The sequence below is a fragment of the Pseudophryne corroboree genome, chromosome 7 (genome assembly GCF_028390025.1).
Source record: "Pseudophryne corroboree isolate aPseCor3 chromosome 7, aPseCor3.hap2, whole genome shotgun sequence".
NCBI lineage: Eukaryota > Metazoa > Chordata > Amphibia > Anura > Myobatrachidae > Pseudophryne > Pseudophryne corroboree.
Window position 1 is genome coordinate 2,979,879 of NC_086450.1, and position 27,552 is coordinate 3,007,430.

General features: G+C 50.2%; 1 protein-coding gene across 2 annotated transcripts in view; it reads right to left on the minus strand.

Annotated features, from left to right (window-relative positions):
• TRAK2 (trafficking kinesin protein 2) overlaps positions 1-27,552 on the minus strand; it is a 252,517-nt gene that overhangs the window by 77,023 nt on the left and 147,942 nt on the right. For both annotated transcript variants that reach the window (XM_063932597.1, XM_063932596.1), the window contains exons 5-6: positions 25,357-25,473; positions 5,010-5,219 (exon numbers count right to left, since the gene is read on the minus strand). In XM_063932597.1, coding sequence (XP_063788667.1) covers positions 5,010-5,219; positions 25,357-25,473 — 327 coding nt within the window. The remainder of the gene's footprint in view (positions 1-5,009; positions 5,220-25,356; positions 25,474-27,552) is intronic.

Consider the following 27,552-nt stretch of genomic DNA (forward strand, 5'->3'; position numbering starts at 1 on the left):
TATGCAAAGCCTCCTTCATTGCCGTGATCATATAACGTGTGGCCCTACTGGAAAATACGTTTGTTTCTTCACCGTCGACACTAGATTCGGTGTCCGTGTCTGGGTCTGTGTCGACCGACTGAGGTAAAGGGCGTTTTACAGCCCCTGACGGTGTCTGAGACGCCTGGACAGGTACTAACTGGTTTGCCGGCCGTCTCATGTCGTCAACTGATTTTTGTAACGTGCTGACATTATCACGTAATTCCATAAACAAAGCCATCCATTCCGGTGTCGACTCCCTAGGGGGTGACATCACCATTACCGGCAATTGCTCCGCCTCCACACCAACATCGTCCTCATACATGTCGACACACACGTACCGACACACAGCAGACACACAGGGAATGCTCTTATCGAAGACAGGACCCCACTAGCCCTTTGGGGAGACAGAGGGAGAGTTTGCCAGCACACACCCAAGCGCTATAAATATATAGGAACAACCCTACAGAAGTGTTGTTTCCTTTATAGCAGCTTAATATATATATATCGCCAAAAAAGTGCCCCCCCTCTCTGTTTTTTTACCCTGTTTCTGTAGTGCAGTGCAGGGGAGAGTCCTGGGAGCCTTCCTCGCAGCGGAGCTGTGCAGGAAAATGGCGCTGTGTGCTGAGGAGATAGGCCCCGCCCCCTATTTCGGCGGGCTCTTCTCCCGGTGTTTGTGAGACCTGGCAGGGGTTAAATACATCCATATAGCCCCAGGGGCTATATGTGATGTATTTTTAGCCAGAACAAGGTATTATCATTGCTGCCCAGGGCGCCCCCCCCCCAGCGCCCTGCACCCTCAGTGACCGCTGGTGTGAAGTGTGCTGACAACAATGGCGCACAGCTGCAGTGCTGTGCGCTACCTCATGAAGACTGAAAAGTCTTCTGCCGCCGGTTTCTGGACCTCTTCACTTTTCGGCATCTGCAAGGGGGTCGGCGGCGCGGCTCCGGGACCGGACTCCATGGCTGGGCCTGTGTTCGATCCCTCTGGAGCTAATGGTGTCCAGTAGCCTAAGAAGCCAATCCATCCTGCACGCAGGTGAGTTCACTTCTTCTCCCCTAAGTCCCTCGTTGCAGTGAGCCTGTTGCCAGCAGGACTCACTGAAAATAAAAAACCTAATAACTTTTTCTAAGCAGCTCTTTAGGAGAGCCACCTAGATTGCACCCTGCTCGGACGGGCACAAAAACCTAACTGAGGCTTGGAGGAGGGTCATAGGGGGAGGAGCCAGTGCACACCACCTAGTCCTAAAGCTTTTATTTTTGTGCCCCGTCTCCTGCGGAGCCGCTAATCCCCATGGTCCTGACGGAGTCCCAGCATCCACTAGGACGTCAGAGAAATCCCATTACATGGATGTAGGAGGTATACAGGCCTTAAGGAGAGCAGAAATGACACATTACATGGATGTAGGAGGTATATAGGCCTTAGGGAGAGCAGAAATGTTCCATTACATGGATGTAGGAGGTATATAGGCCTTAGGGAGAGCAGAAATGTCCCATTACATGGATGTAGGAGGTATATAGGCCTTAGGGAGAGCAGAAATGTCCTATTACATGGATGTAGGAGGTATATAGGCCTTAGGGAGAGCAGAAATGTCACATTATATGGATGAAGGAGGTATATAGACCTTAGGGAGAGCAGAAATGTCACATTATATGGATGTAGGAGGTATATAGACCTTAGGGAGAGCAGAAATGTCACATTATATGGATGAAGGAGGTATATAGGCCTTAGGGAGAGCAGAAATGTCACATTATATGGATGTAGGAGGTATATAGACCTTAGGGAGAGCAGAAATGTCACATTATATGGATGAAGGAGGTATATAGGCCTTAGGGAGAGCAGAAATGTCCTATTACATGGATGTAGGAGGTATATAGACCTTAGGGAGAGCAGAAATGTGACATTATATGGATGTAGGCGGTATATAGGCCTTAGGGAGAGCAGAAATGTCACATTATATGGATGAAGGAGGTATATAGGCCTTAGGGAGAGCAGAAATGTCCTATTACATGGATGTAGGAGGTATATAGACCTTAGGGAGAGCAGAAATGTGACATTATATGGATGTAGGCGGTATATAGGCCTTAGGGAGAGCAGAAATGTCACATTATATGGATGAAGGAGGTATATAGGCCTTAGGGAGAGCAGAAATGTCACATTATATGGATGTAGGAGGTATATAAACAAGGGCAAAATGTTTTACAGCATATGAATAACTCATGTATTTTATAGTTACTAATGGCTCCTCAGATTTCCCCTACACACGTTAGTTTCTTGCTAAAGGAGACGCTCACCCACAAGTAACACTCATAATGTAACCCGTCACACTGGTGCTGACAGGACAGAGCACATATATATCTGGAGGGATCAATCAGCAGATCCCAGTATCAGCGGCCTCCCAGCCGCGCCCGGGTGCAGGTCACCAGCTGTATGTGGACTGGATCAGTGGCGATAACAACCATCAAATAACATAGATAAATGTTGAACATTTCTACTCCAACTGTGCAAATATCTTTCAGACTGTCCCAGAAAATAAGTATAGAAAATGTACTAGTATGGTGCCGACTGGTTTCCATTCCCTGTGGCCTGGCCCTGGTGCAGATGTTAGCCTGGCTGCTCTGAGGCTGCTGCTCTGGAGCAGCTGACCTGGCCAACCTGATGAAAGCTGCTGCTGCTGACCTGGCCAACCTGATGAAGCTGCTGCTGGCCTGACCGATCTGATGAAGCTGCTGCTGCTGGCCTGGCCTTGCTGATGCTGGCCAACCTGATGAAGCTGCTGCTGCTGGCCTGGCCGACCTGATGAAGCTGCTGCTGCTGCTGGCTTGGCCGACCTGATGAAGCTGCTGCTGCTGGCTTGGCCGACCTGATGAAGCTGCTGCTGCTGCTGGCCTGGCCCTGATGCTGCTGATGGCCTGGTTGCTCTGAGGCTGCTGACCTGGCCAACCTAATGAAAGCTGCTGCTGCTGGCCTGGCCGACCTGATGAAGCTGCTGCTGGCCTGGCCGACCTGATGAAGCTGCTGCTGGCCTGGCCGACCTGATGAAGTTGCTGCTGGCCTGGCCGACCTGATGAAGCTGCTGCTGTTGGCCTTGCAAAACTGATGAAGCTGTCGCTGTTGGCCTGGTCGACCTGATGAAGCTCCTGCTGCTGGCCTGGCAGACCTGATGAAGCTGCTGCTGCTGGCTTGGCTGACCTGATGAAGCTGCTGCTGGCCTGGCTGCTGCTGGCCTGGCCCTGATGATCCTGCTGGCCTGGGTGCTCTGAGGCTGATGACCTGGCCAACCTGATGAAGCTGCTGGTGGCCTGGCCAACCTGATAAAGCTGCTGCTGCTGGCCTGGCTGACCTGATGAAGCTGCTGCTGGCCTGGCCGACCTGATGAAGCTGCTGCTGGCCTGGCCGACCTGATGAAGTTGCTGCTGGCCTGGCCGACCTGATGAAGCTGCTGCTGTTGGCCTTGCAAAACTGATGAAGCTGCCGCTGTTGGCCTGGTCGACCTGATGAAGCTCCTGCTGCTGGCCTGGCAGACCTGATGAAGCTGCTGCTGCTGGCTTGGCCGACCTGATGAAGCTGCTGCTGGCCTGGCTGCTGCTGGCCTGGCCCTGATGATCCTGCTGGCCTGGGTGCTCTGAGGCTGATGACCTGGCCAACCTGATGAAGCTGCTGGTGGCCTGGCCAACCTGATAAAGCTGCTGCTGCTGGCCTGGCTGACCTGATGAAGCTGCTGCTGCTGGCCAGGCCGATCTGATGAATCTGCTGCTGCTGGCCTGGCCAACCTGATGAAGCTGCTGCTGTTGGCCTGGCCGACCTGATGAAGCTGCTGCTGCTGGCCTGGTCATGCTGATGCTGGCCTGGCCCTGATGCTGCTGCTGGCCTGGGTGCTCTGAGGATGATGACCTGGCCAACCTGATGAAGCTGCTGGTGGTGGCCTGGCCAACCTGATGAAGCTGCTGCTGCTGGCCTGGTCGACCTGATGAAGCTGCTGCTGCTGGCCTGGCCAACATGATGAAGCTGCTGCTGCTGGCCTGGCCAACATGATGAAGCTGCTGCTGCTGGCCTGGCCAACCTGATGAAGCTGCTGCTGTTGGCCTGGCCAACATGATGAAGCTGCTGCTGCTGGCCTGGCCTACCTGATGAAGCTGCTATTGCTGGCCTGGCCGACCTGATGAATCTGCTGCTGCTGCTGGCCTGGCCAACCTGATGAAGCTGCTGATGCTGGCCTGGCCCTGATGCTGCTGCTGGTCTAGCTGCTCTGAGGCTGCTGACCTGGCCAACCTGATGAATCTGCTGCTGCTGGCTTGGCCGCCCTGATGAAGCTGCTGCTGCAGAATCCCATGTGTGAGGGTGACTGAGCCTCCTCAGGCTGTGTTTGACTATGGAAGATGTACCTTAGAGCGCAGTGCCAGGTTCTCCTCCTCCAGATCCCCAGCTGCCGCAGCCCATGTGTGAAGGTGACGGAGCCTCCTCAGGCTGTGTGTGTGACTATGGAAGGGATGTACCTCACAGCGCAGTGCCAGATTCTCCTCCTCTAGTTCCCGCAGCTTCCAGTGTAAGTTATCCAGCTGCAGAATCCCATGTGTGAAGGTGACTGAGCCTTCTCATGCTGTGTTTGACTATGGAGGGGCTGTACCTTAGAGCGCAGCGCCAGGTTCTCCTCCTCCAGATCCCCAGCTGCCGCAGCCCATGTGTGAAGGTGACGGAGCCTCCTCAGGCTGTGTGTGTGTGACTATGGAAGGTATGTACCTTGGAGCGCAGCGCCAGGTTCTCCTCCTCCAGATCCCGCAGCTTCCCGTGTAACTTCCCCAGCTGCCGCAGCCCATGTGTGAAGGTGACGGAGCCTCCTCAGGCTGTGTGTGTGTGTGACTATGGAGGGGCTGTACCTTAGAGCGCAGTGCCAGGTTCTCCTCCTCCAGATCCCCAGCTGCCGCAGCCCATGTGTGAAGGTGACGGAGCCTCCTCAGGCTGTGTGTGTGTGACTACGGAAGGTATGTACCTTGGAGCGCAACGCCAGGTTCTCCTCCTCCAGATCCCGCAGCTTCCCGTGTAAGTTATCCAGTTGCAGCAGCCCATGTGTGAGGGTGAAGGAGTCGTTGGAGCGCAATGGAGTAGAACAGCTGGAGTCAGTCTCGCTCTCCTCCGATGCGATGGAAACCACGCGGAGCAGGTCATCTTTCTTCGATAGCTCATGCTGGAGCTGGTTGACCTGTAAAGATATTAAATAAGTAGTAATAAAACAAAGTATGAAAAATGATTCCCTGAATGTAGCGGGAATCCACAGGTCAGGATGATGGATAACGTATTATACAATGCCAGCAATCCCCCCCCCTCCCTATTACCTTACGTCCTAATGCTGCCAGCAACTCCCTAATGACGGAAACATTGGATGTACAAGTGCAGTGGGAGACAGATTAGATAGTGAATAACAATTACACAGCCGCAGCACTCTCTGACCTGTGCGGTTTATAGCACACACGGTAACAGGACACGGCTGGGCATTCACAGCACACGCTCCGAGCTTACACGCTTATCATCTGTAGTTACATAGGTGTATGATACACAAGTGTAAGTTCCACACATTGCAATGGGAAAGTGCCCCGTGTAGTCACACAGCGGGTTTGGGGGTCAGTAGGACGTCTTACCCATGAGTATTTATGAAGAGTAAGAATACTCTGCAGCGCGGACATCATACAATAGAAAGTCAGATGAGGCTAAACATGAAACAGGGAGCAGAGAGGGTCCCAGTCATAAGAACGTACAGTCTGGAATAAACTAGGAGGAGGGTGAGCCAGGGATCGGAAAGATCTGCTGAAGGGGCGAAAGTAACTAGGCATTCTAAGGGGTGAAAGAGTCAGCTCTCGCTGAAAGTGCGGCCATATGCCACATGTATGGTAGCCAAGGACTCGCCTATAGGGCTGCAGCAATAAATCTGTGTCCAGGGAGAGAAGAGCTACACTCTGTCAGTGTTCCCACGCTGGTGCCCTGCTAGCGGCTGACAGGTCACACAGAGGGTGGGTGCAGGTGCACTATGCAATCATTACTACACACTGAAAGATCTATTACAATTATGTATCAATTACATATATCTGGGACAACAATATGTGCCCGCACACCGCGTACAGGTCACTTCTGCCGGGCAAGTTTTAGGACTCTGGGGTTCACATCCAGGGTGCAGGACACCCCCCCCCCCCCCCCCCAAACCAGCCCAGCCAAAACCCTCCCAGGGCATCAGACACGTGAAAGATAGCAGTGCGGTGTTACAGTGTGTCAGGTGTGTGAAAGTAGTTACCCAGTGTACACAAAAACACACAAAGGTAGTGATAGAAAAATAAGAATTTACTTACCGATAATTCTATTTCTCGTAGTCCGTAGTGGATGCTGGGGACTCCGTAAGGACCATGGGGAATAGCGGCTCCGCAGGAGACTGGGCACATCTAAAGAAAGCTTTAGGATCACCTGGTGTGCACTGGCTCCTCCCCCTATGACCCTCCTCCAAGCCTCAGTTAGGATACTGTGCCCGGACGAGCGTACACAATAAGGAAGGATTTTGAATCCCGGGTAAGACTCATACCAGTCACACCAATCACACTGTACAACTTGTGATCTGAACCCAGTTAACAGCATGATAATAGAGGAGCCTCTAGAAAAGATGGCTCACTACAACAATAACCCGAATTTTTTGGTAACAATAATTATGTACCAGTATTGCAGACAATCCGCACTTGGGATGGGCGCCCAGCATCCACTACGGACTACGAGAAATAGAATTATCGGTAAGTAAATTCTTATTTTCTCTGACGTCCTAGTGGATGCTGGGGACTCCGTAAGGACCATGGGGATTATACCAAAGCTCCCAAACGGGCGGGAGAGTGCGGATGACTCTGCAGCACCGAATGAGAGAACTCCAGGTCCTCTTTAGCCAGGGTATCAAATTTGTAGAATTTTACAAACGTATTTGCTCCTGACCAAACTGCTCGGCAAAGTTGTAAAGCCGAGACCCCTCGGGCAGCTGCCCAAGATGAGCCCACCTTCCTTGTGGAGTGGGCGTTTTAAGATTTTTGGCTGTGGCAGGCCTGCCACAGAATGTGCAAGCTGAATTGTACTACAAATCCAACGAGCAATCGTCTGCTTAGAAGCAGGAGCACCCAGTTTGTTGGGTGCATACAGGATAAACAGCGAGTCAGATTTTCTGACTCCAGCCGTCCTGGAAACATGTATTTTCAGGGTCCTGACCACGTCAAGCAACTTGGAATCCTCCAAGTCCTTAGTAGCCGCAGGCACCACAATAGGTTGGTTCATGTGAAATGCAGAAAACACCTTAGGTAGAAAATTTGAGGACGAGTCCTCAATTCTGCCCTTTCAGAATGAAATATTAAGTAAGGGCTTTTATATGATAAAGCCGCCAATTCTGACACACGCCTGGCTGAAACCAGGGCTAACTCGTCACTTCCATGTGAGATATTTTAAGTATACAGTGGTGAGTGGTTCAAACCAATGTGACTTTAGGAAACTCAACACAACATTGAGATCCCCAAGGTGCCACTGGAGGCACAAAAGGAGACTGTATATGCAGCACCCCTTTTACAAATGTCTGAACTTCAGGCACTGAAGCCAGTTCTTTTTGGAAGAAAATCGACAGGGCCGAAATTTGAACCTTAATGGACCCTAATTTTAGGCCCATAGACAGTCCTGTTTGCAGGAAATGGAGGAAACGACCCAGTTGAAATTCCTCTGTAGGGGCCTTCTTGGCCTCACCCCACGCAACATATTTTCGCCAAATGCGGTGATAATGTTTTGCGGTTACGTCTTTCCTGGCCTTGACCAGGGTAGGGATCTTCAGGATCCGGCATTCAACCGCCATGCCGTCAAACGCAGCCGCGGTAAGTCTTGGAACAGACAAGGCCCTTGCTGGAGCAGGTCCTTTCTTAGAGGTAGAGGCCACGGTTCGTCCGTGAGCATCTCTTGAAGTTCCGGATACCAAGTCCTTCTTGGCCAATCCGGAACCACGAGTATAGTTCTTACTCCTCTCCTTCTTATGATTCTCAGTACTTTTGGTATGAGGGGCAGAGGAGGGAACACATACACTGACTGGTACACCCACGGTGTTACCAGAGCGTCCACCGTTATTGCCTGAGGGTCCCTTGACCTGGCGCAATATCTGTCTAGTTTTTTGTTTAGACGGGACGCCATTATGTCCACCTTTTGTTTTTCCCAACGGTTTTACAATCAGGTGGAAGACTTCTGGGTGAAGTCCCCACTCTCCCGGGTGAAGGTCGTGTCTGCTGAGGAAGTCTGCTTCCCAGTTGTCCACTCCCGGAATGAACACTGCTGACAGTGCTATCACATGATTTTCCGCCCAGCTAAAATCCTTGCAGCTTCTGCCATTGCCCTCCTGCTTCTCGTGCCGCCCTGTCTGTTTACGTGGGCGACTGACGTGATGTTGTCCGATTGGATCAATACCGCCTGACCCTGAAGCAGGGGTTTCGCTTGACTTAGGGCATTGTAAATGGCCCTTAGTTCCAGAATGTTTATATGAAGAGATGTCTCCAGGCTTGACCATAAGCCCTGGAAATTCCTTCCCTGTGTGACTGCTCCCCAGCCTCGCAGGCTGGCATCCGTGGCCACCAGGACCCAGTCCCGAATGCCGAATCTGCGGCCCTCTAGAAGATGAGCACTCTGCAACCACCACAGGAGGGATACCCTTGTCCCTGGTGACAGGGTTATCCGCTGAAGCATCTGAAGATGCGACCCGGACCATTTGTCCAGAAGGTTCCACTGTGCGTGGAATCTGCCGAATGGGATTGCTTCGTAGGAAGCCACCATTTTTACCCAGAACCCTTGTGCATTGATGCACTGAGACTTGGTTCGGTTTTAGGAGGTTCCTGACTAGCTCGGATAACTCCCTGGCTTTCTCCTCCGGGAGAAGCACCTTCTTTCTGGACTATGTCCAGAATCATCCCTAGGAACAGAAGACAAGTCGTCGGAATCAGCTGCGATTTCGGAATATTGAAAATCCAATCGTGCTGCCGCAACACTACCTGATATAGTGCTACACCGATCTCCAACTGTTCCTGGATCTTACCCTTATCAGGGAATCGTCCAAGTAAAGGATAACTAAAATTCCCTTCCTTCGAAGGAATATCATCATTTCGGTCATTACTTCAGTAAAGACCCGGGTTGCCGTGGACCATCCCTACGGCAGCGTCCGAACTGATACAGTTCTGTACCATAACCTGAAATACCCTTGGTGAGAAGGGTAAATTTTGACATGAAGGTAAGCATCCTTGATGTCCCGAGACATCATGTAGTCCCCTTCTTCCAGGTTTGCAATCACTGCTCTGAGTGACTCAATTTTGAATTTGAACCTCTGTATGCAAGTGTTCAAAGATTTTAGATTTTAAATCGGTCTCACCGAGCCGCCTGGCTTCGGTACCACAATAGTGTGGAATAATACCCCGTTCCCTGTTGCAGGAGGGGTACCTTGATTATCACCTGCTGGGAATACAGCTTGTGAATGGCTTCCAAAACTGCCTCCCTGTCAGCGGGAGACGTCGGTAAAACAGACTTTTGGAAACGGCGAGGGGAATACGTCTCGAATTCCAATTTGTACCCCTGAAATATTATCTGAAGGATCCAGGGGTCTACTTGCGAGTGAGCCCACTGCGCACTGAAATTCATTGAGAACGGGACCCCACCGTGCCTGAACTTGTAAAGCCCTAGCGTCATACTGAGGGCTTGGCAGAGGCGGAAAAGGGTTTCTGTTCCTTGGAACTGGCTGATCTCTGCAGCCATTTTCCTCTCCCTCTGTCACGAGCAGAAAGAGGAACCCTTTTGTCCGCTTGCCAACCAGGACTGCGCCTGATAATACGGCGTCTTATTTTGAGAGGCGACCTGGGGTACATCCCCTCTTTTAAGGCAATACTTCCAAATGCCGTTTGGAATCCGCATCACCTGACCACTTTACTGGAATAATTGGACAACGCACTTATACTTGATGCCAGTCGGCAAATATTCCGCTGTGCATCATGCATATATAGAAATGCATCTTTTAATTGCTCTATAGGCAATAATATACTGTCCTTATCTAGGATATCATATTTCCAGTCAGGGAATCCGACCACGCCAACCCAGCACTGCACATCCAGGCTGAGGCGATTGCTGGTCGCAGTATAACACCAGTATGTGTGTAAATACATTTTAGGATACGCTCCTGCTTTCTATCAGCAGGATCCTTAAGGGCGGCCATCTCAGGAGAGGGTAGAGCCCTTGTTTTTACAAGCGTGTGAGCGCTTTATCCACCCTAGGGGGTGTTTCCCAATGCACCCTAACCTCTGGCGGGAAAAGGTATACTGCCAATAACTTTTTAGAAATTATCAATTGTTATCGGGGGGAAACCCACGCATCATCACACACCTCATTTTATTTCTCAGATTCAGGAAAACTACAGGAAGTTTTTCCTCACCAAACATAATACCCCCTTTTTTTTTGGTGGTATTCATATTATCAGAAAAGTGTAAACTTTTTCCATTGCCTCAATCATGCAATGTGTGGCCCTATTGGAAATCACGGTTGTCTCTTCACCGTCGACACAGGAGTCAGTACCCTTGTCGGCGTCTGTATCTGAGGTAACGGGCGCTTTAGGGCCCCTGTATGAGACGTCTGGATATGCACAAGCTGAGTAGCCGGCTGTCTCATGTCAACCACTGTCTTTTATACAAAGCTGACACTGTCACGCAATTTCAACAGTACATCCACTCAGGTGTCGACCCCCTAGGGGGTGACAACACTATTTCAGACACTCTACTCCGTCTCCACATCATTTTTCTCCTCATACATGTCGACACCAACGTACCGACACACAGCACACACACAGGGAATGCTCTGATAGAGGACAGGACCCCACTAGCCCTTTGGGGAGACAGAGGGAGAGTTTGCCAGCACACACCAGAGCGCCATATATATATACAGGGATAACCTTATATAAGTGTTTTTCCCTTTATAGCTGCTGTATTGTTTATACTGCGCCTAATTTGTGCCCCCCTCTCTTTTTTAACCCCTTTCTGTAGTGTAGTGACTGCAGGGGAGAGCCAGGGAGCTTCCCTCCAACTGAGCTGTGAGGGAAAATGGCGCCAGTGTGCTGAGGAGATAGGCTCCGCCCCTTTCTCGGCGTCCTTATCATCCTTTTTCTGTATGTTTTGGCAGGGGTTAAATGCATCCATATAGCCCAGGAGCTATATGTGATGCATTTATTTTAGCCATATAAGGTTTTTTATCGATTTATTGCGTCTCAGGGCGCTGCCCCCCCCAGCGCCCTGCACCCTCAGTGACCGGAGTGTGAAGTGTGCTGAGAGCAATGGCGCACAGCTGCGGTGCTGTGCGCTACCTTATCTGAAGACAGGATCGTCTTCTGCCGCCGATTTTTCCGGACCTCTTCGCTCTTCTGGCTCTGTAAGGGGGACGGCGGCGCGGCTCCGGTGACCCATCCAGGCTGAACCTGTGATCGTCCCTCTGGAGCTAATGTCCAGTAGCCTAAGAAGCCCAATCCACTCTGCACGCAGGTGAGTTCGCTTCTTCTCCCCTTAGTCCCTCGATGCAGTGAGCCTGTTGCCAGCAGGTCTCACTGAAAATATAAACCTAAACTAAAACTTTCACAAAGAGCTCAGGAGAGCCCCTAGTGTGCACCCTTCTCGTCGGGCACAGAAATCTAACTGAGGCTTGGAGGAGGGTCATAGGGGGAGGAGCCAGTGCACACCAGGTGATCCTAAAGCTTTCTTTAGATGTGCCCAGTCTCCTGCGGAGCCGCTATTCCCCATGGTCCTTACGGAGTCCCCAGCATCCACTAGGACGTCAGAGAAATGTGAGTGTTAAGGTGTGACGCCGTGGAGTGGCCGTGGCAGAAAACGTTCACCCCAAAACCTGACACTATATGAATATAAGTAGGACTTACCTTTCATTATGGACAAATATATGTTAACAACCTCTTATATTTACTTGTAATAGATATTTCAATGTATAGTAATGACTGCATAGTGCACCTGCACCCACCCTCTATGTGTAGTACTACTAGTCCCAGCAGATAGCGTCTCTCATCACACATAACTAGGGTGTGCAGTCCAGAGCAGCTCCCCTGTATACTCCTAGCACATTACACAGACTGTCCCCAGTCTCGCCTTATCTAGGGGACGGGAATTTAAAATCAATCCCAATCAATGGAGGGCAAGGGGGCAAACTAACGCCTTATGTACACTACATGCGTCAGAAAGCAGGATGCCGCCTCTGTGTGCCCTGATGTGCCCGGGAGATCCTCAGCTGTCTATGGCAGGGGGCACCAGCATTGTTGTAGGAGAACGTCTTATGTACACTACATGTGTCAGAAAGCAGGATGCCGCCTCTGTGTGCCCTGATGTGCCCGGGAGATCATCAGCTGTCTATGGCAGGGGGCACACCAGCATTGTTATAGGAGAACGTCTTATGTACACTACATGCGTCAGAAAGCAGGATGCCGCCTCTGTGTGTGCCCTGATGTGCCCGGGAGATCCTCAGCTGTCTATGGCAGGGGGCACACCAGCATTGTTATAGGAGAATGTCTTATGTACACTACATGCGTCAGAAAGCAGGATGCCGCCTGTGTGTGTGCCCTGATGTGCCCGGGAGATCCTCAGCTGTCTATGGCAGGGGGCACACCAGCATTGTTATAGGAGAACGTCTTATGTACACTACATGCGTCAGAAAGCAGGATGCCGCCTCTGTGTGCCCTGATGTGCCCGGGAGATCCTCAGCTGTCTATGGCAGGGGGCACACCAGCATTGTTATAGGAGAACGTCTTATGTACACTACATGCGTCAGAAAGCAGGATGCCGCCTGTGTGTGTGCCCTGGAGATCCTCAGCTGTCTATGGCAGGGGGCACCAGCATTGTTATAGGAGAACATCTTATGTACACTACATGCATCAGAAAGCAGGATGCCGCCTCTGTGTGTGTGCCCTGATGTGCCCGGGAGATCCTCAGCTGTCTATGGCAGGGGGGCACCAGCATTGTTATAGGAGAACGTCTTATGTACACTACATGCGTCAGAAAGCAGGATGCCGCCTCTGTGTGCCCTGATGTGCCCGGGAGATCCTCAGCTGTCTATGGCAGGGGGCACACCAGCATTGTTATAGGAGAACGTCTTATGTACACTACATGCGTCAGAAAGCAGGATGCCGCCTCTGTGTGCCCTGATGTGCCCGGGAGATCCTCAGCTGTCTATGGCAGGGGGCACACCAGCATTGTTATAGGAGAACGTCTTATGTACACTACATGTGTCAGAAAGCAGGATGCCGCCTGTGTGTGCCCTGATGTGCCCGGGAGACCCTCAGCTGTCTATGGCAGGGGACACACCAGCATTGTTATAGGTGAACGTCTTATGTACAATACATGCGTCAGATAGCAGGATGCCGCCTCTGTGTGTGCCCTGATGTGCCCGGGAGTTCCTCAGCTGTCTATGGCAAGGGGGCACCAGCATTGTTATAGGAGAACGTCTTACGTACACTACATGTGTCAGAAAGCAGGATGCCGCCTCTGTGTGCCCTGATGTGCCCGGGAGATCCTCAGCTGTCTATGGCAGGGGGCACACCAGCATTGTTATAGGAGAACGTCTTATGTACACTACATGCGTCAGAAAGCAGGATGCCGCCTCTGTGTGCCCTGATGTGCCTGGGAGATCCTCAGCTGTCTATGGCAGGGGGCACCAGCATTGTTATAGGAGAACGTCTTATGTACACTACATGTGTCAGAAAGCAGGATGCCGCCTCTGTGTGTGCCCGGGAGATCCTCAGCTGTCTATGGCAGGGGGCACCAGCATTGTTGTAGGAGAACGTCTTATGTACACTACATGTGTCAGAAAGCAGGATGCCGCCTGTGTGTGTGCCCTGATGTGCCCGGGAGATCCTCAGCTGTCTATGGCAGGGGGCACCAGCATTGTTATAGGAGAACGTCTTATGTACACTACATGCGTCAGAAAGCAGGATGCCGCCTCTGTGTGTGTGCCCTGATGTGCCCGGGAGATCCTCAGTTGTCTATGGCAGGGGGGCACCAGCATTGTTATAGGAGAACGTCTTATGTACACTACATGCGTCAGAAAGCAGGATGCCGCCTCTGTGTGCCCTGATGTGCCCGGGAGATCCTCAGCTGTCTATGGCAGGGGGCACACCAGCATTGTTATAGGAGAACGTCATATGTACACTACATGCGTCAGAAAGCAGGATGCCGCCTCTGTGTGCCCTGTTGTGCCCGGGAGATCCTCAGCTGTCTATGGCAGGAGGCACACCAGCATTGTTATAGGAGAACGTCTTATGTACACTACATGCGTCAGAAAGCAGGATGCCGCCTGTGTGTGCCCTGATGTGCCCGGGAGATCCTCAGCTGTCTATAGCAAGGGGGCACCAGCATTGTTATAGGAGAACGTCTTATGTACACTACATGTGTCAGAAAGCAGGATGCCGCCTCTGTGTGCCCTGATGTGCCCGGGAGATCCTCAGCTGTCTATGGCAGGGGGTACCAGCATTGTTGTAGGAGAACGTCTTATGTACACTACATGTGTCAGAAAGCAGGATGCCGCCTCTGTGTGTGCCCTGATGTGCCCGGGAGATCCTCAGCTGTCTATAGCAAGGGGGCACCAGCATTGTTATAGGAGAACGTCTTATGTACACTACATGTGTCAGAAAGCAGGATGCCGCCTCTGTGTGCCCTGATGTGCCCGGGAGATCCTCAGCTGTCTATGGCAGGGGGTACCAGCATTGTTGTAGGAGAACGTCTTATGTACACTACATGTGTCAGAAAGCAGGATGCCGCCTCTGTGTGTGCCCTGATGTGCCCGGGAGATCCTCAGCTGTCTATGGCAGGGGGCACACCAGCATTGTTACAACAGAACGTCTTATGTACACTACATGCGTCAGAAAGCAGGATGCCGCCTCTGTGTGCCCTGATGTGCCCGGGAGATCCTCAGCTGTCTATGGCAAGGGGGCACACCAGCATTGTTATAGGAGAACGTCTTATGTACACTACATGCGTCAGAAAGCAGGATGCCGCCTCTGTGTGTGCCCTGATGTGCCCGGGAGATCCTCAGCTGTCTATGGCAGGGGGCACACCAGCATTGTTATAGGAGAACGTCTTATGTACACTACATGCGTCAGAAAGCAGGATGCCGCCTCTGTGTGCCCTGATGTGCCCGGGAGATCCTCAGCTGTCTATGGCAGGGGGCACACCAGCATTGTTATAGGTGAACGTCTTATGTACACTACATGCGTCAGAAAGCAGGATGCCGCCTCTGTGTGCCCTGATGTGCCCGGGAGATCCTCAGCTGTCTATGGCAGGGGGCACACCAGCATTGTTATAGGAGAATGTCTTATGTACACTACATGCGTCAGAAAGCAGGATGCCGCCTCTGTGTGCCCTGATGTGCCCGGGAGATCCTCAGCTGTCTATGGCAGGGGGCACACCAGCATTGTTATAGGAGAACGTCTTATGTACACTACATGCGTCAGAAAGCAGGATGCCGCCTCTGTGTGCCCTGATGTGCCCGGGAGATCCTCAGCTGTCTATGGCAGGGGGCACACCAGCATTGTTATAGGAGAACGTCTTATGTACACTACATGCGTCAGAAAGCAGGATGCCGCCTCTGTGTGCCCTGATGTGCCCGGGAGATCCTCAGCTGTCTATGGCAGGGGGCACACCAGCATTGTTATAGGAGAACGTCTTATGTACACTACATGCGTCAGAAAGCAGGATGCCGCCTCTGTGTGCCCTGATGTGCCCGGGAGATCCTCAGCTGTCTATGGCAGGGGGCACACCAGCATTGTTATAGGAGAACGTCATATGTACACTACATGCGTCAGAAAGCAGGATGCCGCCTCTGTGTACCCTGATGTGCCCGGGAGATCCTCAGCTGTCTATGGCAGGGGGCACCAGCATTGTTATAGGAGAACGTCTTATGTACACTACATGCGTCAGAAAGCAGGATGCCGCCTCTGTGTACCCTGATGTGCCCGGGAGATCCTCAGCTGTCTATGGCAGGGGGCACCAGCATTGTTATAGGAGAACGTCTTATGTACACTACATGCGTCAGAAAGCAGGATGCCGCCTCTGTGTGCCCTGATGTGCCCGGGTGATCCTCAGCTCTTGATGCAATTGCTGGACTTGGCTTCCTCTGCACTGAGCTGGATTCTGTGGAACAGTAAAGATTGTCCCGGGCAGAGATACGGGTTATATATTTACTGTGTGTGATAAGAGACGTCTGTAGCGGGGTCATAAAATACACTCAATAGTTCATGAGAAACACTGAAATGCCATGTACTGTAGATTACCAACACGGAGTGAAAGAATGTAACATGCGCAGATCTTTATTACTGGGGGAGCGGCAGTCTACGTATTCCCGTGTTATGGGGCGTCGTATAACAGACGGTAAAATATATACAGATATGTCCTCAGACATAATCGCTGCAGTCACGACAAACCGCCCTTCCTGGCACGCCATGTCCCAGGAGATTCTGCTAGCGTTGGAAAGCTTTTTTTTCTGAAAATGCTTCTTAGTCGCAATATAATGTGACTAGGACGCACCAGAAGACTGCTCTGAGTAATGTGATATGACACCTGTATACTGTGTGTGACTGAGGCTGTATACGGAGCACAATGTGACTAGGACGCACCAGGAGACTGCGCTGAGTAATGTGATATGTGACACCTGTATACTGTGTGTGACTGAGGCTGTATACAGAGCACAATGTGACTAGGACGCACCAGGAGACTGCGCTGAGTAATGTGATATATGACACCTGTATACTGTGTGTGACTGAGGCTGTATACAGAGCACAATGTGACTAGGACGCACCAGGAGACTGTTCTGAGTAATGTGATATATGACACCTGTATACTGTGTGTGACTGAGGCTGTATACGGAGCACAATGTGACTAGGACGCACCAGAAGACTGCTCTGAGTAATGTGATATGACACCTGTATACTGTGTGTGACTGAGGCTGTATACGGAGCACAATGTGACTAGGACACACCAGGAGACTGCGCTGAGTAATGTGATATATGACACCTGTATACTGTGTGTGACTGAGGCTGTATACGGAGCACAATGTGACTAGGACGCACCAGGAGACTGTTCTGAGTAATGTGATATATGACACCTGTATACTGTGTGTGACTGAGGCTGTATACGGAGCACAATGTGACTAGGACGCACCAGGAGACTGCGCTGAGTAATGTGATATATGACACCTGTATACTGTGTGTGACTGAGGCTGTATACGGTGCACAATGTGACTAGGATGCACCAGGATACTGCGCTGAGTAATGTGATATGTGACACCTGTATACTGTGTGTGACTGAGGCTGTATACGGAGCACAATGTGACTAGGACGCACCAGGAGACTGCGCTGAGTAATGTGATATGTGACACCTGTATACTGTGTGTGACTGAGGCTGTATACGGAGCACAATGTGACTAGGACGCACCAGGAGACTGCTCTGAGTAATGTGATATGACACCTGGATACTGTGTGTGACTGAGGCTGTATACGGAGCACAATGTGACTAGGATGCACCAGGAGACTGTGCTGAGTAATGTGATATATGACACCTGTATACTGTGTGTGACTGAGGCTGTATACGGAGCACAATGTGACTAGGACGCACCAGGAGACTGCGCTGAGTAATGTGATATATGACACCTGTATACTGTGTGTGACTGAGGCTGTATACGGAGCACAATGTGACTACGACGCACCAGGAGACTGCGCTGAGTAATGTGATATATGACACCTGTATACTGTGTGTGACTGAGGCTGTATACGGAGCACAATGTGACTAGGACGCACCAGGAGACTGCGCTGAGTAATGTGATATATGACACCTGTATACTGTGTGTGACTGAGGCTGTATACGGAGCACAATGTGACTAGGACGCACCAGGAGACTGCGCTGAGTAATGTGATATATGACACCTGTATACTGTGTGTGACTGAGGCTGTATACGGAGCACAATGTGACTACGACGCACCAGGAGACTCTGCTGAGTAATGTGATATGTAACACCTGTATACTGTGTGTGACTGAGGCTGTATACAGAGCACAATGTGACTAGGACGCACCAGGAGACTGCTCTGAGTAATGTGATATATGACACCTGTATACTGTGTGTGACTGAGGCTGTATACAGAGCACAATGTGACTAGGACGCACCAGGAGACTGCGCTGAGTAATGTGATATATGACACCTGTATACTGTGTGTGACTGAGGCTGTATACGGAGCACAATGTGACTAGGACGCACCAGGAGACTGCGCTGAGTAATGTGATATATGACACCTGTATACTGTGTGTGACTGAGGCTGTATACGGAGCACAATGTGACTAGGACGCACCAGGAGACTGCGCTGAGTAATGTGATATGTGACACCTGTATACTGTGTGTGACTGAGGCTGTATACGGAGCACAATGTGACTAGGACGCACCAGGAGACTGCGCTGAGTAATGTGATATATGACACCTGTATACTGTGTGTGACTGAGGCTGTATACGGAGCACAATGTGACTACGACGCACCAGGAGACTGCGCTGAGTAATGTGATATATGACACCTGTATACTGTGTGTGACTGAGGCTGTATACGGAGCACAATGTGACTAGGACGCACCAGGAGACTGCGCTGAGTAATGTGATATATGACACCTGTATACTGTGTGTGACTGAGGCTGTATACGGAGCACAATGTGACTAGGACGCACCAGGAGACTGCGCTGAGTAATGTGATATATGACACCTGTATACTGTGTGTGACTGAGGCTGTATACGGAGCACAATGTGACTACGACGCACCAGGAGACTCTGCTGAGTAATGTGATATGTAACACCTGTATACTGTGTGTGACTGAGGCTGTATACAGAGCACAATGTGACTAGGACGCACCAGGAGACTGCTCTGAGTAATGTGATATATGACACCTGTATACTGTGTGTGACTGAGGCTGTATACAGAGCACAATGTGACTAGGACGCACCAGGAGACTGCGCTGAGTAATGTGATATATGACACCTGTATACTGTGTGTGACTGAGGCTGTATACGGAGCACAATGTGACTAGGACGCACCAGGAGACTGCGCTGAGTAATGTGATATGTGACACCTGTATACTGTGTGTGACTGATGCTGTATACAGAGCACAATGTGACTAGGACGCACCAGGAGACTGCGCTGAGTAATGTGATATTTGACACCTGTATACTGTGTGTGACTGAGGCTGTATACAGAGCACAATGTGACTAGGACGCACCAGGAGACTGCGCTGAGTAATGTGATATATGACACCTGTATACTGTGTGTGACTGAGGCTGTATACGGAGCACAATGTGACTAGGACGCACCAGGAGACTGTGCTGAGTAATGTGATATGTGACACCTGTATACTGTGTGTAACTGAGGCTGTATACGGAGCACAATGTGACTAGGATGCACCAGGAGACTGCGCTGAGTAATGTGATATATGACACCTGTATACTGTGTGTGACTGAGGCTGTATACGGAGCACAATGTGACTAGGACGCACCAGGAGACTGCGCTGATTAATGTGATATATGACACCTGTATACTGTGTGTGACTGAGGCTGTATACGGAGCACAATGTGACTAGGACGCACCAGGAGACTGCGCTGAGTAATGTGATATTTGACACCTGTATACTGTGTGTGACTGAGGCTGTATACGGAGCACAATGTGACTAGGACGCACCAGGAGACTCCGCTGAGTAATGTGATATTTGACACCTGTATACTGTGTGTGACTGAGGCTGTATACATAGCACAATGTGACTAGGACGCACCAGGAGACTGCGCTGAGTAATGTGATATATGACACCGGTATACTGTGTGTGACTGAGGCTGTATACGGAGCACAACGTGACTAGGACGCACCAGGAGACTACGCTGAGTAATGTGATATATGACACCTGTATACTGTGTGTGACTGAGGCTGTATACGGAGCACAATGTGACTAGGACGCACCAGGAGACTCCGCTGAGTAATGTGATATGTGACACCTGTATACTGTGCGTTACTGAGGCTGTATACGGAGCACAATGTGAGTAGGACGCACCAGGAGACTGCGCTGAGTAATGTGATATATGACACCTGTATACTGTGTGTGACTGAGGCTGTATACGGAGCACAATGTGACTAGGACGCACCAGGAGACTGCGCTGATTAATGTGATATATGACACCTGTATACTGTGTGTGACTGAGGCTGTATACGGAGCACAATGTGACTAGGACGCACCAGGAGACTGCGCTGAGTAATGTGATATATGACACCTGTATACTGTGTGTGACTGAGGCTGTATACGGAGCACAATGTGACTAGGACGCACCAGGAGACTCCGCTGAGTAATGTGATATGTGACACCTGTATACTGTGTGTTACTGAGGCTGTATACGGAGCACAACGTGACTAGGACGCACCAGGAGACTACGCTGAGTAATGTGATATGTGACACCTGTATACTGTGTGTGACTGAGGCTGTATACAGAGCACAATGTGACTAGGACGCACCAGGAGACTGTGCTGAGTAATGTGATATATGACACCTGTATACTGTGTGTGACTGAGGCTGTATACAGAGCACAATGTGACTAGGACGCACCAGGAGACTGCACTGAGTAATGTGATATATGACACCTGTATACTGTGTGTGACTAAGGCTGTATACGGAGCACAACGTGACTAGGACGCACCAGGAGACTACGCTGAGTAATGTGATATATGACACCTGTATAATGTGTGTGACTGAGGCTGTATACGGAGCACAATGTGACTAGGACGCACCAGGAGACTGTGCTGAGTAATGTGATATGTGACACCTGTATACTGTGTGTAACTGAGGCTGTATACGGAGCACAATGTGACTAGGACGCACCAGGAGACTGTGCTGAGTAATGTGATATTTGACACCTGTATACTGTGTGTGACTGATGCTGTATACATAGCACAATGTGACTAGGACGCACCAGGAGACTGCGCTGAGTAATGTGATATATGACGCCTGTATACTGTGTGTGACTGAGGCTGTATACGGAGCACAATGTGACTAGGACGCACCAGGAGACTGCGCTAAGTAATGTGATATGTGACACCTGTATACTGTGTGTGACTGAGGCTGTATACAGAGCACAATGTGACTAGGACGCACCAGTAGACTGCGCTGAGTAATGTGATATATGACACCTGTATACTGTGTGTGACTGAGGCTGTATACGGAGCACAATGGGACTAGGACGCACCAGGAGACTGCGCTGAGTAATGTGATATATGACACCTGTATACTGTGTGTGTGACTGAGGCTGTATACGGGGCACAATGTGATTAGGACGCACCAGGAGACTGCGCTGAGTAATGTGATATATGACACCTGTATACTGTGTGTGACTGAGGCTGTATACGGAGCACAATGTGACTAGGACGCACCAGGAGACTGCGCTGAGTAATGTGATATGTGACACCTGTATACTGTGTGTGACTGATGCTGTATACAGAGCACAATGTGACTAGGACGCACCAGGAGACTGCGCTGAGTAATGTGATATTTGACACCTGTATACTGTGTGTGACTGAGGCTGTATACAGAGCACAATGTGACTAGGACGCACCAGGAGACTGCGCTGAGTAATGTGATATATGACACCTGTATACTGTGTGTGACTGAGGCTGTATACGGAGCACAATGTGACTAGGACGCACCAGGAGACTGTGCTGAGTAATGTGATATGTGACACCTGTATACTGTGTGTAACTGAGGCTGTATACGGAGCACAATGTGACTAGGACGCACCAGGAGACTGTGCTGAGTAATGTGATATGTGACACCTGTATACTGTGTGTAACTGAGGCTGTATACGGAGCACAATGTGACTAGGATGCACCAGGAGACTGCGCTGAGTAATGTGATATATGACACCTGTATACTGTGTGTGACTGAGGCTGTATACGGAGCACAATGTGACTAGGACGCACCAGGAGACTGCGCTGATTAATGTGATATATGACACCTGTATACTGTGTGTGACTGAGGCTGTATACGGAGCACAATGTGACTAGGACGCACCAGGAGACTGCGCTGAGTAATGTGATATTTGACACCTGTATACTGTGTGTGACTGAGGCTGTATACGGAGCACAATGTGACTAGGACGCACCAGGAGACTCCGCTGAGTAATGTGATATTTGACACCTGTATACTGTGTGTGACTGAGGCTGTATACATAGCACAATGTGACTAGGACGCACCAGGAGACTGCGCTGAGTAATGTGATATATGACACCGGTATACTGTGTGTGACTGAGGCTGTATACGGAGCACAACGTGACTAGGACGCACCAGGAGACTACGCTGAGTAATGTGATATATGACACCTGTATACTGTGTGTGACTGAGGCTGTATACGGAGCACAATGTGACTAGGACGCACCAGGAGACTCCGCTGAGTAATGTGATATGTGACACCTGTATACTGTGCGTTACTGAGGCTGTATACGGAGCACAATGTGAGTAGGACGCACCAGGAGACTGCGCTGAGTAATGTGATATATGACACCTGTATACTGTGTGTGACTGAGGCTGTATACAGAGCACAATGTGACTAGGATGCACCAGGAGACTGCGCTGAGTAATGTGATATATGACACCTGTATACTGTGTGTGACTGAGGCTGTATACGGAGCACAATGTGACTAGGACGCACCAGGAGACTCCGCTGAGTAATGTGATATGTGACACCTGTATACTGTGTGTTACTGAGGCTGTATACGGAGCACAACGTGACTAGGACGCACCAGGAGACTACGCTGAGTAATGTGATATGTGACACCTGTATACTGTGTGTGACTGAGGCTGTATACAGAGCACAATGTGACTAGGACGCACCAGGAGACTGTGCTGAGTAATGTGATATATGACACCTGTATACTGTGTGTGACTGAGGCTGTATACAGAGCACAATGTGACTAGGACGCACCAGGAGACTGCACTGAGTAATGTGATATATGACACCTGTATACTGTGTGTGACTAAGGCTGTATACGGAGCACAACGTGACTAGGACGCACCAGGAGACTACGCTGAGTAATGTGATATATGACACCTGTATAATGTGTGTGACTGAGGCTGTATACGGAGCACAATGTGACTAGGACGCACCAGGAGACTGTGCTGAGTAATGTGATATGTGACACCTGTATACTGTGTGTAACTGAGGCTGTATACGGAGCACAATGTGACTAGGACGCACCAGGAGACTGTGCTGAGTAATGTGATATTTGACACCTGTATACTGTGTGTGACTGATGCTGTATACATAGCACAATGTGACTAGGACGCACCAGGAGACTGCGCTGAGTAATGTGATATATGACGCCTGTATACTGTGTGTGACTGAGGCTGTATACGGAGCACAATGTGACTAGGACGCACCAGGAGACTGCGCTAAGTAATGTGATATGTGACACCTGTATACTGTGTGTGACTGAGGCTGTATACAGAGCACAATGTGACTAGGACGCACCAGTAGACTGCGCTGAGTAATGTGATATATGACACCTGTATACTGTGTGTGACTGAGGCTGTATACGGAGCACAATGGGACTAGGACGCACCAGGAGACTGCGCTGAGTAATGTGATATATGACACCTGTATACTGTGTGTGTGACTGAGGCTGTATACGGGGCACAATGTGATTAGGACGCACCAGGAGACTGCGCTGAGTAATGTGATATATGACACCTGTATACTGTGTGTGACTGAGGCTGTATACGGAGCACAACGTGACTAGGACGCACCAGGAGACTCCGCTGAGTAATGTGATGTATGACACCTGTATACTGTGTGTGACTGAGGCTGTATACGGAGCACAATGTGACTAGGATGCACCAGGAGACTCCGCTGAGTAATGTGATATGTGACACCTGTATACTGTGTGTGACTGAGGCTGTATACGGAGCACAATGTGACTAGGACGCACCAGGAGACTGCGCTGAGTAATGTGATATATGACACCTGTATACTGTGTGTGACTGAGGCTGTATACGGAGCACAATGTGACTAGGACGCACCAGGAGACTGCGCTGAGTAATGTGATATATGACACCTGTATAATGTGTGTGACTGAGGCTGTATACGGAGCACAATGTGACTAGGACGCACCAGGAGACTGTGCTGAGTAATGTGATATGTGACACCTGTATACTGTGTGTGACTGATGCTGTATACATAGCACAATGTGACTAGGACGCACCAGGAGACTGCGCTGAGTAATGTGATATATGACGCCTGTATACTGTGTGTGACTGAGGCTGTATACGGAGCACAATGTGACTAGGACGCACCAGGAGACTGCGCTAAGTAATGTGATATGTGACACCTGTATACTGTGTGTGACTGAGGCTGTATACAGAGCACAATGTGACTAGGACGCACCAGTAGACTGCGCTGAGTAATGTGATATATGACACCTGTATACTGTGTGTGACTGAGGCTGTATACGGAGCACAATGGGACTAGGACGCACCAGGAGACTGCGCTGAGTAATGTGATATATGACACCTGTATACTGTGTGTGTGACTGAGGCTGTATACGGGGCACAATGTGATTAGGACGCACCAGGAGACTGCGCTGAGTAATGTGATATATGACACCTGTATACTGTGTGTGACTGAGGCTGTATACGGAGCACAACGTGACTAGGACGCACCAGGAGACTACGCTGAGTAATGTGATGTATGACACCTGTATACTGTGTGTGACTGAGGCTGTATACGGAGCACAATGTGACTAGGATGCACCAGGAGACTCCGCTGAGTAATGTGATATGTGACACCTGTATACTGTGTGTGACTGAGGCTGTATACGGAGCACAATGTGAGTAGGACGCACCAGGAGACTGCGCTGAGTAATGTGATATATGACACCTGTATACTGTGTGTGACTGAGGCTGTATACGGAGCACAATGTGACTAGGACGCACCAGGAGACTGCGCTGAGTAATGTGATATATGACACCTGTATACTGTGTGTGACTGAGGCTGTATACGGAGCACAGTCTCCTGGTGCGTCCTAGTCACATTGTGCTCCGTATACAGCCTCAGTCACACACAGTATACAGGTGTCATATATCGCATTACTCGGCGCAGTCTCGTCGTGCTCCTAGCCACATTGCACTGCGATTTAGATGCATTTTCAGCACAGAAAGCCGCCATCATTATCAGAGTTGCGTGGGGTGTGGCTGATGGATATGACATTTACAACTTACATGATCAAGCGCTTGTGTCAGCTGCTCCTCCAAAGAATCGTTCTGCTGGGACAATAGGTGGTTCCTCTTCAGAAGGGCCTGGCCAATCCGGGCCGCCAGCTCCAGGTCCCGGTCCCTCTGTGCAGACAACAGCAGCATCATCAGTACTCATAGTAACGGCCACAGAGGTCAGTGTCAGGCTCAGCAGTGGGGACACCAGTATGGCACGCTACCACTGCGGCTATATACAGACCTGCCGCCTCGCCAGCTCTCACCGTGACCTATAATACACACTGTGACACATTGGAGAGGCTGGTACTGTACCTGCAGCAGGAGAACTGGCAAGAGCCAGAGCTAGGCGCAAATACAAAGGAGAAATGCGCTCCTGGGACAAGCCATGCTGCAATACAAAGGGGGCAAATACATGTATGTTGGCATGCAGGGTAAAATAAGAATTTACTCACCGGTAATTCTATTTCTCATAGTCCGTAGTGGATGCTGGGGACTCCGTAAGGACCATGGGGATTAGCGGCTCCGCAGGAGACTGGGCACAACTACAAAGAAAGCTTTAGACTACTGGTGTGCACTGGCTCCTCCCACTAAGACCCTCCTCCAGACCTCAGTTAGGATACTGTGCCCGGACGAGCGTACACAATTAGGAAGGATTTTGAATCCCGGGTAAGACTCATACCAGCCACACCAATCACACCGTATAACTCGTGATAACTATACCCAGTTAACAGCATGATAACAACTGAGCCTCTCAACAGATAGCTCAACAATAACCCTTTAGTTAAGCAATAACTACATACAAGTATTGCAGACAATCCGCACTTGGGATGGGCGCCCAGCATCCACTACGGACTACGAGAAATAGAATTACCGGTGAGTAAATTCTTATTTTCTCTAACGTCCTAAGTGGATGCTGGGGACTCCGTAAGGACCATGGGGATTATACCAAAGCTCCCAAACGGGCGGGAGAGTGCGGATGACTCTGCAGCACCGAATGAGAGAACTCAAGGTCCTCCTCAGCCAGGGTATCAAATTTGTAGAATTTTGCAAATGTGTTTGCCCCTGACCAAGTAGCAGCTCGGCAAAGTTGAAGAGCCGAGACCCCTCGGGCAGCCGCCCAAGAAGAGCCCACTTTCCTCGTGGAATGGGCTTTTACTGATTTAGGATGCGGCAGTCCAGCCGCAGAATGTGCAAGCTGAATCGTACTACAGATCCAGCGAGCAATAGTCTGCTTAGAAGCAGGTGCACCCAACTTGTTGGGCGCATACAGGATAAAGAGCGAGTCAGTCTTTCTGACTCCAGCTGTCCTGGAAACATAAATTTTTAGGGCCCTGACTACATCCAACAACTTGGAAGCCTCCAAGTCATTTGTAGCCGCAGGCACCACGATCGGTTGGTTCAGATGAAAAGCTGATACCACTTTGGGGAGAAACTGGGGACGAGTCCTCAATTCTGCCCTATCCATATGGAAAATCCGATAAGGGCTTTTACATGACAAAGCCGCCAATTCTGAAACACGCCTGGCCGAAGCCAAGGCCAACAACATGACCACTTTCCACATGAGATATTTTAAATCCACGGTTTTCAGTGGCTCAAACCAATGTGACTTTAGGAAATCCAACACCACGTTGAGATCCCAAGGTGCCACTGGAGGCACAAAAGGGGGCTGAATATGCAGCACTCCCTTAACAAAAGTCTGAACTTCAGGTAGTGAAGCCAATTCTCTCTGGAAGAAAATCGATAAAGCCGAAATCTGGACCTTAATGGAACCCAATTTAAGGCCCATAGTCACCCCTGACTGTAGGAAGTGCAGGAACCGGCCCAGCTTAAATTCTTCCGTTGGGGCCTTCCTGGCCTCACACCACGCAACATATTTTCGCCATATGCGGTGATAATGGTTCGCGGTTACTTCTTTCCTAGCTTTTATCAGCGTAGGAATGACTTCCTCCGGAATGCCCTTTTCCTGCAGGATCCGGTGTTCAACCGCCATGCCGTCAAACGCAGCAAGTCTTGGAACAGACAGGGCCCCTGCTGCAGCAGGTCCTGTCTGAGCGGTAGAGGCCATGGGTCCTCTGACATCATTTCTTGAAGTTCCGGATACCACGCTCTTCTTGGCCAATCCGGAACAATTAGTATAGTTCTTACTCCTCTTCTCCTTATTATCCTCAGTACCTTTGGTATGAGAGGAAGAGGGAATACATAAAC